At 43.7% G+C, this 16068-nt stretch overlaps 1 protein-coding gene across 1 annotated transcript in view; it reads left to right on the top strand.

The window, feature by feature from the left end:
- hmcn1 (hemicentin 1) overlaps positions 1-16068 on the top strand; it is a 103498-nt gene that overhangs the window by 22808 nt on the left and 64622 nt on the right. Inside the window, exons 3-11 of the mRNA XM_008292865.1 lie at positions 1662-1820; positions 1909-2031; positions 3111-3282; positions 3892-3998; positions 8985-9105; positions 9192-9455; positions 9557-9701; positions 10651-10772; positions 14743-15012. Of these exons, the coding sequence (XP_008291087.1) occupies positions 1662-1820; positions 1909-2031; positions 3111-3282; positions 3892-3998; positions 8985-9105; positions 9192-9455; positions 9557-9701; positions 10651-10772; positions 14743-15012 (1483 nt within the window). The remainder of the gene's footprint in view (positions 1-1661; positions 1821-1908; positions 2032-3110; positions 3283-3891; positions 3999-8984; positions 9106-9191; positions 9456-9556; positions 9702-10650; positions 10773-14742; positions 15013-16068) is intronic.

Raw genomic sequence — 16068 nt, 5'->3', positions numbered from 1 at the left:
GGAGGTAGCGGACAAGAAAACTGAACTTTCACAAAAACCTTCATGCATCTTTGTCACTTGTTCTTTTCGGTATTGTCGTAGAATTATTCTGCTGTTTTGTTGGCTGGATATCTTGTGAGCTACAAGTTCATTGTCACTGTTGAAAGTCTTGAGATGCATTTCCACTGCTAGCTGTTAAATCTTTTTCTAGACATAATGATGGTGCTGTGAATGTGTTTCTTTCTCCACATCAAGAAGTAGAACTGGTACTAAAGTCTTAGCAAATGCAATTTTGTCAAAAAACTAAACTGGAAAAAAAATATTATACACATTAGACACCGATCAGCCACAACCAACCACCTGCCTGATGTTGTGGAGGTCCCTCTCGTGTCACCACAACAGCTCTGACCCGTCAGACCATGGACATGGGATCTCTGGGGGCGTCCCATGACGTCTGGCACTGGAAAATTGGCAGCGGGTCTTTTGGATCCTGTAAGTTGCAGGGCGTTGCTGCTGTGGATCAGACTTGTTCTGGTGCATCCCGTGGATGCTCAGTTGGACTGGGGTCTGGGAAATTTGAAGGCCCATCGACGCCTTGGGCTCTCTGCCGTATTCCTTGAGTTGTTGTGGCGGAGTGCATTCTGTCATTCAGACAAAGGTCACTTTTCCATTTTTCATGGCTTGTGTCAGACATACCACCCACAGTGCTGGAGAGAGCTACAGTACACACACACACACCATATTTGTTTATTTACATAAGATTAGACTAAACCCAGGTCATGTATAATACATAATAATGCATTAGCAACACAGAGAATACATCTAAACTAATAGCAGCTTATCAAAGTGTCCAAACACTGAAAACTCTGTTCATATGTGATGGTAATCTCTCTACTTTACCAGCAGTGACAGAACAGCGTGACCTGCTGTTGGAGCCTGTCGCCATGTCGAGGATATGTTATGACTGATTGTTAAAGTTACTGCTTTTACTTGATATGTAAATGTGCACAACTGTCTTTGTTTAGAGACACGACAGGTATTTAACAAACTCAGACTTCTGAAAGCAGCTGGTAGCAACAAACTAAGCTGTGACTCTGTGTGGGACAGCTCACCTGTACAAAGTGTGATTTCCTGTTAGATCCTGACCCAGACTGATCCTGTCTCCAGCTGGACTAACGAGTAGTTTAATGAAGCTAGAAGCGCTGTTCTTCCTGATGGGCAAACTTGTGCAGCTTTCCCTCTCTGGAGCTGCTCACGTGGATTAAATAAACTAAGAGGACAGACTCTGGATGTTCTGGACAAATATTGGTGATGAAATGTGGAAAGATCTTTACCTTCGTCACGTCACACAACTTGAAGTACCTTTATTTGTGGGTTCTTATCTGTTAATGTGAATAGCTGCAGTTCTGTTGAAAGTGGTGTGAAAATGCTGCTCGGTCTGACCTAAGACTGCCGTTGTAACGTTAATGAAATGGCGACCAGAGTGCGATTGCTGTCAGATTAAAAGAGAGGAGTGTGGATAGGAGTCACATGAGACTATGCAGGTGTACCTAATGAAGGCCACGTTTTCCTGTAGATAGCATAATGTTGAACCAGATACCTGTGTTGGGGACTCACATATGCTTGTCTACATGAACATCAACGTGAACCCTGTATTCTGATGACACTCTTGTTCCTTTCAGGGAGGTGGGGACTGTCCAGAGATGAGCATTGGTGCCATTAAGATTGCCTTGGAGATCTCCTTGCCGGGATCCTTTATTTACGTCTTCACAGATGCCCGGTCTAAAGATTACAAGCTGACCCATGAAGTTCTGCAGCTCATTCAACAGAAACAGTCACAGGTTTGGAGGACGCTTTCTGTAATCCACGTTATTGCAGGTTCAGAATCAAGGACAACACGTCTTCATCTCCGTGTGTGCATGTATGTAGGTGGTGTTTGTGCTGACGGGGGACTGTGATGATAGAACTCACATCGGCTACAAGGCGTACGAGGAGATTGCCTCCACGAGCTCTGGGCAGGTATTCCATCTAGACAAGAAGCAGGTCAACGAGGTAAGAGCGTCATGGAACAGAAACCTGAGACAGCACTTCTGTTCTCTTTGCTTCTTTTCAAGCACAAGTTTTCAGGTTTACTGAATCAGAAGCAGAACGCTTCTGGTTTGGAGGTGCATGTCTTGGTCACAGTGATCAAATCATTTGAACTTGGCCTGGATTTCCCTCCTAAGCTGTGTAAATAAAATCACAGCAGAAAGTTTTACAGCCTCTCGTTTCTTTTGCTGTGCCCACATTCATGTCTGGACTCCAGATCAAATGCGCAGGAAGCATTTAATTGATTGATGCATGCCGTTGCTCTTTTTAACCTTTCCAAGAAATGTAAATCAACAATTTTGGACTGGGCAACGAGTCAAAACCAGAAGCTGTTTTATGAATGTAAGATAAGATTCGTTGCAAGGAAGAGACGACATCTAGATTTTAAACATCTTTCTATTAAGGCTCTTTTCAGTAATACAGTGATCTCTTGGCTGATGAGCAGCATATTTTACTAAAACATTTTGAAGATTAAATGCAGTAACACTCCTTTTACCGTCTGCCAACAGGGCAGGTTAGGATATAAACAGGAAAGTAAATGAGAAAAGTAGTTTTTATAACTAGTTTTGAGGAATGCTAGAAATTTATAAAGACGTGTAAATGTGCAAAAATAAAGAATTTGAAGACATCTGAGTGAAATCCTTTACTTTTTGCCCTCCATCCAGCATTTTCACGGGACTTCTTGAGACGAATGTGCTGCACCACGTTGCTCTCTTGTTACAAATTCCCATTCCCTCATGTATTCTGGGTCAAACAGCATCTGGGCCTCACACAGTAGCAGTTGGGTTCTCCGCAGGGACGGGGAGGAAATAAGGGGGCAGGTCACAGGGGGAATGTTGGAAACTTCCTGATGAAAGCTTTCACATGTTGAAGATATGACCTTGCATGCAGCTGGGGGGGGATACATGTGTGTGTTTGTGTGTATATACAAGAACTTCGTTAACTGTTTATTGTCAGATGTTTTCATTGAGATAGAGCTTCTGCACCATTATAGAAGTTCATTTCACAGAACATAAATTCTGTCTGATTCTTCTTTACTGTAGGTTCTTAAATGGGTAGAGGAGGCGGTGCAGTCTTCAAAGGTCCACCTGCTGTCCACCGATCATTTCAGCGGGGTCAGCAACACCTGGCAGATACCCTTCGATCCCAGCCTCAAGGAAGTCACCGTGGCCCTGAGCGGCCCAGCGCCCAACATCGAGATAAAGAACCCCCAGGGTATGATAAACGCTACCGTACATCAGTAGAACTGCAATGACGCTCAGTCTGTGGGACAGAACTGACATCCATCAGCTGTCACGTTCATTTTACTTGTTTGATTGTCTGTTAACTCAGAAAATTAGACCCTCAGGACAAACATAAATAACAGAAAGGTTTTTTTCTGGGTCTGTTTTGTAAATAACTGGACAAATGCTGCATCAAGAAGCTTCCAGCAGAGCAGCCATAGAGTTTAAAAGCAGATACATCCTGGACAATCTACACCGGCCTGGTAGGTTCAGAAACTAGGACACCAGTAATCGCAGCAATTGAAGTACAGTACACAAGACAGGGTGAAGTGAAGCGACTACATCCAAACACTGCATTTTTCTCTCTATCGTGGATTCCAACAACATCTGGGATCCATACCTTTGAGCACATGCTCTTTCACTTTACAGTATTTTGGCGAATGTTTAAACCACATCTTGAATCTTTATATTTTCCTCCTTTAAAGTAAATATTTTATCAGTAACTTGCAGCCATGCAACGAGAAGCGTAAGAATCCATTTGTATCAGTCAAAACTGCAGAAAGGGTAAATAATTGTCTCAGTATCCATGTTTGCTCTCCAGGGAAGCTGGTGGGGAAGAGTGACGGCCTGACTGAGCTCTTGCACATTCCCAACTCCGCCAAAGTTGTCAACATCAAGGACCCACAGCCTGGGATGTGGTCTATCAAGGTAAACAATTCACTCTTTACCTGGAAACGTGTGTGAAATTACAGGCTTCGAACAATTCCCAGAGCTGGGCTGTCTTTTGAAAAGACTTACTGCAAAATAGTTCAGTAGTGTAACCTTGGAATGAGGTCACAGCTCACACCCCAGGAGGCCGCCGTGCCCTTGAGCAAGGTTCTTAAGCTGAATTACTGCAGTAATATATCAGCATGTTGGGATACAATGATATGTCATCAATTTAGCATGCGTGTTGTCTGGTGAAAGCATATCCCGCTGAACAACAACGTGACTCGAAAGACACGTTTGAGACGATGTTTAGGACGACCCTGGTAATCATGTCCAAGGCTCCTGCTGTCAACTCAACCTGCTACATTCCTGAGAAACTGGTGGCACCCTGCGGTCAACGCAATGCAACAAAGGTCACACGTGTGGCCGCCCGCAGTGTCGGAGGCAGATGTTGGGAAATGACAAGCATTTTTACCTGAGTGATTTGCTGATGGGGCTTCGATGGCCCCTGTATTCTCTGAAGACCCCTGATGGGACACTGTCCCTCATGTCTGCGTAGCTGTGTTAAGGTTTAGCACCCGGTTGATTTACAGTGAAAAGGAAAGGATGAAAAAACTGCATCATCTCAACTTGTCCTCGCAAAGCAAAGTTTTTCTATGAGCAGATAAGAATGCATGTTGGGGCTGAAATGTTTGCAGTTGGTTGTGGCACTGCTGTGTTTGGGGCCTTTATATTACATTGTTTTAATTCATATTACATGGTCTTTTCCATCCATGCTTTTGATTTTTGTTACTTGCTAATCCATGCAATTTTCTCCATTATTACCTTAGTGCAGCTCTTCCAGTCGACACTAACAACATTATGAGCACGAGGGGAAGCATTCAGCAGTAATATGCAGGTGTTTATGTGTCCAAATAAGATTTTTTATTAACATCGATGTGGAACCAGTAATACATTTCAGTTTTTGGACCGACTTTAATCCAAACTACAAGATAAAACGAGGCTTTTCCAGCTGTGTCTACACTTAACCTTGGGGTTAGTTGCATTCTGGGGTCCGTCACAATGCAAAGAGCTCTTTCTCTTTTCACACAGAAAAACTGGCAAAAGCTGCAGAAACATTAGTCATCTTTTTTTCCTCCTGTGTGAGAGAGAGACTAGAAAACCCTCCTTAATATGCAGCTTTACCTTTGGCAGACCTTTTTCAGCTTTTGATTGATTCTTTACATTAGCTTTTCTTTTTTTTGGCTACATCACACTTTTTGCTCTATCGGGGTGCCGGTAAGTGAACCTCTGGGATTTGAAGATGCTCTGTGGTGAATAATCTGTGGTGTTCTGTTAAATATCTGACTAAATGCCGTATTAAAAAGCTTTGATCGACGACTGTGTTGTCGGACATCAGCCAATATGGTGACCTGTTCCATAGTGATGGATGACAATAAACAGACACGCAAAAGGAGAGACAAATCGCATCCTCCTGTCTCATTTTTTCATGTGGTTGGATCTGTCTTTGCTCCCTCGCAGTCTGTCTTCCTTAATCCCTCTCTGTCACTTGCTGTGTCTTATTTTCTCCTTCCTCATGCATCTTCTTCGCAACACATTTGGTCTTTTAGATCTGTCCCTCGGAGATGCTCGGGAGGATCCGCGGCTTTCTACGTTGTCCCAGAGCATCTTGTTTTTCCTCTTGAACGCTGCCTTTTCCAGCCTCAGGTCCCCCAAAACGTTCTATCTTGCTTAAAGACTTGCTATCTCCTTCTCATCTGCAGCCGTGTTTCCCAGGGCATCCAAAGAAATGTGGATAAATACTTGAGGGGGATTTGGCTGTTCTGCCATGCTGGGTTTCAGTAACACTAATGGCCCGTGACATCCCAGTGTAAGGACTCGGGCATAGATTGTGTGTGAAAAGGAATTTTATCCCTTTTAATCTGCCTTTAATTGGATATTGTAGTGATGTGTAGAAGGCAGTTTCACCTCATTATCACTCCCTGCTTCCTCAGCGTTGCCCGTTGCTCTCACAGTGTTATCTTTATTTTGTGGTAATTTCGTTCTCTGTCAGGTATCATTTATGAACAAATACTGTATTAGCAGTTAGAAGGAATACTGTCTCTTTTATTTTGCACTACGAGGCCATAATACCTGCGGTGTGCTGACAGATGGCAGTCAAACCGTGATCCTGCTGCAAGTTTCAAACTTGAAAACATTCTAAACCGTAAGCTAAAATACTTTTATTATTCTGTTATGTAGCTCGAGATGCCACTGAAGCATCCCACCTCACCTGGCATACAGTTTTTTTTTATTATCATCTGTTAACAGTCTTGTTAAATGAGTCTTTCACATTAAAACCCTGTCATTCTTCTTTGCATGTTACCATCGCTCGATGCAAATCTTTTCTTAATTTCTTACTGTGAGCAACTGTAGAAGTGAAAGTGATTTCCTATACAACCTTACCATACTGTGTGTTTGTTTAAATATGTACTACTACTACTACTGAGAGTATTATGTGCTGCACAGACCTCAGCACTGACGGTTGCATCGAAGCTTCGTACTGAATTTTTTAGCCCATGATAATAGTTTAGAAAGGCTGTAATTTTAAAAGCTCAAAAGCAGAGCAGTGGTGGTCACCTTCCCTTGTCTTCTTCTTCTTTGTTTGCATTTTGCTCTTTAAGTGTTTGCCGTCTTTCTTTTCTTTCTGAAATAATGGGGGAGACGAAACAGGACGTGTTTTAAGCAACTCAAAGCAACTATTTTGCCAAAAAAAACTGAGAAAAGTTGTGCTGAGGGGATGTAATTAAATCCATTCTAGCCTGACTCACCGGATGTAGACGTCGGGTATCAGTCTGCCACTTCCATTTCATCTGACTTTCTCCTCCACTTCTGCCATCTGCGTTCAAAATACAACCAGACAGCAACCTGCACGCTGAAACTAGCAAGCTCCACTGAAGATTTAGAAAAAGCAATAAGCCAGGCCTGCTTTTGATGATTTAGCGTTTTTTTAATGACTGTGCTGCCTCCATGCATGAAAAAAATCCACAAAACGATTCCTGCATTGTTGTTTTAAGGGTGCGTTGTTCCTGCATCTTGGCTTAAGCATCACCCAACACAGCTGCGATTGGTTTAAAGACGTAAAAACAACCTGGAGCATTTTCCCTGATAGCAGAATAATAGTGCGGTGTAGCCAGACCGTTCTACAGGGCCGTGCTGATACGTCTGCACGTCTTATCTCGTTGTGTTGCAGAAGAACTGTGAACTCACATGATTCTAAATTCAATCTCATAAGATGTTTCCACTAAAAAAAATGATGGGATGGGGCTTCTTAGCCTTGTTTTTGAGTACAATCTGTTGTGAAGTGTAATGTTTTCTATTTTGAAATTGTGTATTAAGCAATTAAATGCTTGTGACACTGAATGTAGAGTGTAGCTGGACATGATTCACACTGATCCTGTCACGGGGGGCAGCTGTGGCTCCGAGGGTAGACTGATTCGTCCCTAATCACAGAGTGGATGGTTTGGGTCCCATCCTGTGCAAGAATGTGGCTCCAGCTATTTAACTTTCATTAACATTATCGTCCTTGTGATGTCAGCTGCTGTACTGAGTGTATTAATGTTAGACCAGGTGCAGAATGTGTTGTATTTTCTCCAGCACATGATTTCTAGTTTAATGATAAGAGATGTGATGTTTGTGTTGTGATCAGGCCTCAGAATTCAGGGATTACATTTCAGGTTTGTTGTTATTTGTGTGTTTGGTGGTTCACATGTTGGTCGTTTTTTTCATTTGTCTTTATAACTTTGTCCCTAATGGTACTAGAGAGATAAAATCTTACTTAGACTGATGCAGCTGTTTGCAGGCATTATTATTATTCTTTCTGTCGCTAAGCTCAAATGTATTGAAGCTGTCCTGACCTGACTGTGCCTGAAAGTAATACTAATTCAGTATAAGAAACAATCTGCTGACCTGATTCATCTCAGTGATGGTGTACCCAAGGCCTGGGCAGGTCAGTGTGTCTGGGTGGGTGTGAAATTGGGAAATGAGTGTCTTTAATGACAGGGGCTCTTCTTGTCTTGTAAGAGCGTGACCTTTAAAGAACCTCTCTCCTAATTATGGCCTCATTTACAACCAGCTGAAGGCCCTGGATAATTCTACAGCAGCCATTAGGCCACGTTTGATGGCCGTGACATGTATTGTGTTTCATGATGGCAGGCATTAGCATTTAAGGCTGTGCCGAATCCCCTTTGTCACGGTGCTGCTTCATTGTTTGAGCCATTTCCCCTCCAGCTTAGCAGTTGTTTGCCGTTCGCCTGTGTGCACTGCACTGTGCTGTTTTGTACTTTTCTCTTCAGAGGGATTCCAAGTTTATGTCGGGTCGAACTTAGTCACCGTAGAATCCACACATTCTCTTTCATTTCAGGCAATTGCAAATGACAGTTTAGGTTTGCGTGCCTTGCTCTGCAACGTGAGTCAGTGTCTATGTAACCACCAAGGTGTTTTACCTAAGGTGAGGAGTTTCCACCTCTCACCAGCACACACTTCATAGTAATTACTCCGTCTCTATTGCTGCAAAGCTTCAAAAGACCGTAACATGATGAAGACCACATGAGCCATTACCCACGCTCTGATTATAGTAGTTGTGTTTGTTTAATTTTAGAATGAATGTCAGAGCGAATGGGTCATCTGTGAACCGTGGATGTTTTATAAGCTCAGGTGTAACATGTTCGACAGTCAGTAGTGACTTACTCAGAGTGGCATGTCTGAACATGTGGGGATTGTTGGCATACAAAAGGCTCTCAGACAACAATCCTAAAGCTGTGTCTGTCATTTAGACCACTCAGCGCTGCCTTTGATGCCACAACCGCTCTTTGTTTTGTTTTCTCAGTTCCATAAAACTTATCACCATCAAGCATCACGCCAGGGTTTAGGACAACCTGGACCAAAAACACTTTTTTTTTTGCTACTAGGAGTAATTTTTTTCTTTCACTGCTGTTCTCTTAACAGACCTCTAGTGAAGGAAGACACTCAGTCCGTATCTCAGGACTCAGCACCATTGACTTCCGAGCTGGGTTTTCCAGGAAACCCACCCTGGACTTCAAACAGACGTCCAGCAGGCCAGTCCAGGGTCAGTGAGTTCAACCTTTCCAACCTGTAAAATGGACACTGGAGTTGTTTTGTTTTGTTTCACCTGCCATCATATGAACTTTCCAGGTATCCCCACACACATCCTCCTGAACACCACTGGACTTTCTCCTCCTGCTCGGCCTGACAGGCTCGAGCTCCTCTCAATCACCGGCGAAGTGGTCAAAACGTTGCCGATCCGGTACTACCCTGAGCGCCTGCCGTACAGCCTCTGGAACATCACTGAGTTCGTTCCGCCCAACGAGGCCTTCTTCCTGCGGGTTACAGGATATGACCGCGATGGCTTCCTGTTCCAGAGAGTCTCCAGTGTTTCCTTCTCCAGCATTATACCCAGTGAGCGCTCCAGATTGTCCCTATAGTCAGATGAATTTTCAGGTTTCTTCATAATTTGCGCATTAAACTGATTAACTTGCTTTACATCGTTCCTCTATCAGGTGCTCCTACGGTGCTGATGCCGCCCACAACTCATGGTTACTACCTCCAGAGAGGGGCAGTGAAATGCCAGGTAGAGAGCTTGATCCCCTTCACGCTGCGCTTCAGCAGGGATGGAAGGCGACTTGGGGTGGACCAGCTTTTCAGGTGAGGGGGATGGTGGAGGACTGGACTCATAGGGTCAAGCAGGACTTAAGAACTGTCTAAATATGCTAACTCCAGAGCATCTACTTTAACCATGCATTCATGTTAGACGTGGCCTGGTAGTAATTAGTTTGAAGATGGGTTGGGCAGTTGTTTTTTTTGTTTTTTTTTGACATTATCTATACTAACCTTTCAGGATATTGTCATTAAAGTGATCTGAGAGGAAACTAGACTTACGTACCTCATGTTCGGTCACATACTTTTGCATTTGACGTATTTGCTTGTCTGGTTGGAGGGCTTAGAACAAAGAGGGGCAGGAGGAACTTCATGAGTAGGGCTGTGTGTTTTGTATTTGGGGCATATTTTTTGCCTTTTTTTTTTTGCCTACTACAGAGTTAATGTCAGAATCAACCCATTTTTATGACTGTATCTGACATAACATATACCTTAAAGACCTAACCACCTTTTACAAAAAGTTCTAGCAGCATGTGCTCTTCAGGTTTTGGAAGGAAACATTTATATATAACGGGATCCAGCTTCCTTCCACAGTTAGTAGCTTTTGGTTAATTCGTGATTCTTAACTGGCCTTAAATATGAATGTGGGTGTGAATGATTGTCTGTCTGTTCATGTTTGCCCTCACTGGTGTAATATATAGGGTTTATCCTGTCTGTTAGCTTGGCTAGCCTCCAGCCCCCTTGTGACCCTCTATAGGATTAAGCCTTTGTAGCTAATGGATGGATGATAGTCTGATCAGTCCTTACATGCTGAGAAACTGGACCAGTTAACCCTTTTTTTTAAACCTCTTGAGAGATACACTGATTGCTTACAACATTAATACCACCTGATATTGTGGAGGTCCCGCTCATGCCACCAAAACCGCTCCGACCCATCAAGGACACAGGACAAACATACCAAATGGTTTCAAGTCACTTGTGATTCTTTTGATTCTAGTGAGTCTGACAATGCATCATGGGAAATACCAGAGGTGACCCTGAAGGACGAGGGCTACTACGAGTGCATCGCCATCAACAGCGCTGGGACAGGACGAGCTCGCACCTTTTTAGATGTATCAGGTAAGCAGGCATCCTAACACAGTGTGATACAGGCGGCGGTTCAGACGGTTATCAGATACAAAAGTTCCTCAAACTTAAATGGTTTAGTGCTAATATGCTGTGATCTACAACATCATTAAACACATTATAGTAATTTAAGTATTTTTCAGACTATAAGACAGGCTTTTACTTCTTGGCATTGCGCTACAACATGGCAGCAAGAGTTGCTGTGCAGACAGCAGTGTTGACTTTAGTCGAGTACTGGAGTTTATGTTAATTAACAGTTCATGGAAAGCTACCCTCCATCAGTGCATGTAATGAGCCAAGACTGTTCGACAGGAATGCTGAAGGACTGGCAAACATTAAACTGTCAACAAGTGTAAGTGATGCGTGATGGATGGACTGGCAGGGCAGCGAGCAATTTACAGCATCCCTGCGTTTAATGTTCTGGATCATGTTTAGAAAATAACACTCAGTAGACACACACATATAAAGAGTCAAAATACCACGAGTGAAATGATGCAGCGTGATGACGTTTATGTCATGCTCAGTAGGTTCACACACACACTGCTTATGGACATATGGTTGGTATCTAAGTGGCAGTCGATGTGGGTTGAGTTTTATAGGCTTTGACGTCTCTCGCTGTCGATCCCATGCAGAGACACTGCACACCGGCAGAATTAATATCGCATTTCCCAGCTTACGACACGATGTTGTAATCCATGCATCACAGCAAACAGGACATGGGGTCTACGTTTTCTTTGCCTGAGTTGCAAAGAAGTGGACTGTAGATATGGTGTAAGATGAGAATACATGTAAAGCTGTAAATAAGTTCCAGGCTTCGCACAAAGGAAAAAAACAGCATGGTGATGTTCTGGTGGGGCTTAAACGCAATTTCTTTCAACATAATAATACATAACAATTATCAACAATCATACACAAATTCATAATTCAGGAAATAGATTCATTGGTTGGTCACGATGTCAAAGCATTGAGTAAAGATAGATTTAGAGGACTCATACAAAGAGTTAGACCTTCAGCCTAGCAGTGAGCAAAACAAAAATGTAATTTTGCCCACACCTTTTCAATTACATGCCACCAGAAATTACACCAAATGAATCTAAATGCCGTCCTTCTTTTTGTCCGGTCTTTGCCTTCCAAAAAACTCTCTGCTTCATTCAATTCTCTGGAGCTTTGTGCACATGATGAATGCCAAGCAGAAGGGAACAAGGTGGAGAACGGAGAAAACGAGTGTGAGAGGTAGTTGAAAGACACTTTGTGAAACAGAAGAAGGAAACAGGGGGCCAGGCAGGGATCTGTATAATATATGAGCGTAACTCATTACTGTAAGTCGCCTGCTGTGTTTATAGTCCAAAGGTGCAGAGGTGACTTAGTTTGTCCAACTGTTACCGCTTATGATGTCTCTAAAATAAGGTGAAATTAATCCTGCTCCACCACAAGTTCAACCTCTGTTAGTGGGCCAGTTATAGCCTTAACAGTCTGACTGGCCCCTGCATTTTACACACACAGAAACACACACATAATACCTATTCAGCTGCCAAATTTATGTCATCCTAATCCCAAGGAGCTATGCTGAAATCCCCAGCATCCTCCCTTTATCAGAGCCAAAGCCCCCGCCACCTCCTTTCTCCCTCGCCTTGCCTTTCTTTTCCATTTTCCCTCCATTCCTCTTTTCCCCGCTTAGCTCTGGTTCAAGTCCGAAAAAAATGATTAACAGCACACCGAGTCTCAGGAGACGAGTGTTTTTGACAAGGTGACGAGAGAAAAGGCAGAAATAGAGGAAGAGAGAGAGACACGAGAGAGGAAAATGAAATATCCACAGCTGTGACGAATGATGAACATCGTTTTAATAGTCTCGATAATTAAATGGCTCCTGCGCAGAGCTAACCTGAGCTATGTAGAATACCTTGTTATGAAGCTCATGCATACCACAGACACCAGCAGTGAACGATGAGGGTTAGAACTGCTGGATTTGATGAGGATGTGGCTGATTTCTAGCACTGGTCCCATAGATAAGAGGTTCCAGGCTGACTGTCATGATACGTGTCAGGAGGGAATTTTAATGTCTCTTTAGCTAAAACTGTTCTCAGATATTGGAAATGTAATATTGCTGCATCGTCAGTCTGTTAAAGTGACAGCATTCTGTTATTCAAACGTAGGACACTTTTACAATGTTGTTCCTTGCAGCTTCATTCAGACAAACCGAGCACAGTGACAAAGAGCCATCGTATGCCAACGATATGCACATGTGAGACTGGACAGTGATGTGTAATACATCATAATGCAGAGTTAAACAGGAGACAACATCTAAACTAATAAACTAATCACAAGCTCAACAAACTGTCCAAATAACTGCCTGCTTTATTAATGATTTCCTAAAAACTCTGTCCATGTGTGATGATAATCAAACTGTTACTTTACATATAGTAAAATAAAACGATCCTGATTTAACTGCGTGCTGCTCGGTGGGTAGCACTGTTGCCTCGCAGCTAGAAGGTTCACGTCCCGGTGAGGACACGTGGGATCTGTCTGCGTGGAGTCTCCATGTTCTCCCCGTGCAGCGTGGGTTCTCTCCGGGTTCTCTCCGGGTTCTCCGGCTTCCTCCCACAGTCCAGAAACATGCTGAGGTTAATTGGTGATTGTAAATTGTCTGTAGGTGTGAATGTGAGTGTGCTTGGTTGTCTGTCTCTAAGTGTAGCCCTGTGATAGACTGGTTACCTGTCCAGGTGAACCTGCCTTCACCCTGAGTCAGCTGGGATAGGCTCCAGCCCCCCACGACCCTGGTGAGGATTAAGGTGTAGAGATGATGGATGGATGGATGATTTAACTGCAGCTTATAAACTGTGACTGTGTGTGACCTGTCTGGACAGTACACAGTACGAGACCTGCTGTTAGATCCTGATCGGTCCTGTCTCCATGTCCGGGATCATTTCTATCAATAGTAGTTACTTCTCTTGCTCCACATGTGTTAATATGCAAAGCTCTCTGTCATGGATCGTGCTGCAGGTATTTAATAGACTCCTACAAAAAGCTCAAAGCTACAAGCTAAACTTTAACGTCTGCTAACGTTTTGATGGATTACATGAATGACTGAAGAGTCTCATTAATCTGATCTGTCACAGACTCTGTCTTCGTCGCAGTAAATTTTGTTGTTGTGGACATTTTAGTTTGTAATAAATGTGAAATTGTCGGGCAAAGTGAATGAAAAAGGTGTTTCGTGGTTTTGGCACACAAACTGTGTCTTTAGTGCTCGCTGGGATGTTTTTGGAGCAATATTGGTGCTGAAATGTGGAAAACTCCTTCCTTCAATCGCCTCCCACGACGCCTGTCCGTTAATACCTGTGTGTTTAGAGTTGAGCCGTGTTGAAAGTGGAAACGCCACCAGGTTCAGTCTATTAGGAGAGAGACCATCACTCAGACCTGAAGCTGACATGTCGTCCAGATTAATGGAAATCAGTGCTCGTCTAAAAGTGGCTTTAAACTGTAAACCCAACATCTTTAATCGTGACTCTTTAAACAGTTCTGTGTCTTCTCCCAACCTGGTGTCAACTTTCTTTTGCCGTTGAGCTGCTAACACTGCAGTGGGATCTAGGAAAAGGAGCAACTTCAGTTCTAGTTTGGATAGTTTATGCAGCATTATTTTTGCTTTTAAATAATCTCACAGCTCTTTAGTTTTATCTTGGAACTCTTTGACGGGCCTCAAGCACCCGGTCTCCATGCTGTTTCAGGACTTCCTAACATTGGCACAAGGAAAAACTCAGTGTTTGTGTTTGAAACTGGGCAGACAAATTGAGGTTATAAAAAAAAACTTAACTGTAAAAACCTGCATGGTTCGCAGCGTTACTGCATGTCTCTGCTTACAGAAGTGTCAGCGAGAAACTAACCACCTGCTCTGTATTTGTGTTTATTTAAATTTTTTTATAAGATGTTAACTTTCTTCCAACAACATTCGTCTGCTGTCGCTCTGCAGAGCCGCCTCCGGCCGTCACCGTCGAGGGCAACGTAACTGTTTCCCCCGGCTCCCCTGCCGTCCTCACCTGCCACGTCGTCAGCACCGTCAACTTCAACCTCACCTGGCTGAGGGGAGGCCACGACGCCCGCCTGGACCCGCGGGTCAACATCCTGGCCGACCTCTCGCTGCAGGTGTCCGCCGTGACCCCCGATCACGCAGGCTGGTACGAGTGCATCGCCATAAATGAAGGAGGGGTGACTGCAGAGCGAATCTACCTCACTGTGCAAGGTGAGGAGCATCTTTGTGTGTTTGAAACGAGTCTGCAGCGAGCTCTGATGAGTGTGAGATGGGACCCTTTAAAAAGCTGTTGGGTTTCCAGGAGCAGGAGCTACGAGGCTGCTGTATTTGTTGACTGGTTGTGTCGGTGTGTGCTACATAAGCTCACATGCATGTGTTTGACTCTGTGTACCTGTTTCTTCTGTGTGATTTACACTGTGGGGGAACAAGAGTCTTGGCAAACACAGCAGCCTTCCCAAATATATGATTGCCTCCCCAGTGCCCCTGCCCCTCTTTCCTCCCCTTGCTCCCTATAATTCAACCCTAATGCTTTATGAGACGTGTGAAAATTATTTATGCTCGACTCTCAGGCAGCACTGAGTTCTTTCCATCTCCGGACAGCTCTTGCGGCCGTGTGTCTAACACTTCACCGACACTGAATCAGGAACACTTTGTTGTACAGATGAAAGAGTATCGCTGGTTATCTGGCACGCAGCATCGACCAGCGCTTGGCCAGGAAAGAACGATGTATTACAGCTGCTCAAATCCACCATTAACAGACGGTTTCAGCCAGAACCAGTTGAGGGGAGTTCAGGAGGTATAAAGCAGCAAAGAACTTTGTTTTACATAATCCAATCTGTCCAAACGAACATCCTGTAGAAGCTATATAACCGTCAGTCCCAGAAGCAGCTAACTGTTTATCCATATGCTGTTTTCTGTAGCCTGAACTCCTCCCTGCGTGCGTCTTTCCGGGTCTTATGGTTGAAATGAAAACAAAACTGTTATTCTTCTTTGTTTAAACAATAAATTAGCTGGTCTACTTTAACACCTGAGCAGACTTTTTTCTTGACCTAAATTGGAGTAATTGAAGAGTTCCCTGTGATCTTACCTCGGAGTGAACTGTTATAAGCCTCAGCGACACAAGCGGAGAAGTTGAAGGCTTAATACCAGGGCTGGAGACAGCTTGTAATGGAACTCTGTCATTTGGCTCGTGTCACTGAGTGATAAGCTGCACAGTTGACCTTAAAACATACTTCTCTGCTTTACCTGGAAAGTGTTCTCTTTTTT

This window comes from Stegastes partitus, unplaced genomic scaffold (genome assembly GCF_000690725.1).
Source record: "Stegastes partitus isolate 25-593 unplaced genomic scaffold, Stegastes_partitus-1.0.2 Scaffold839, whole genome shotgun sequence".
NCBI classification, from domain to species: Eukaryota; Metazoa; Chordata; class Actinopteri; family Pomacentridae; genus Stegastes; species Stegastes partitus.
This window is presented reverse-complemented; position numbering and strand designations above follow the sequence as displayed.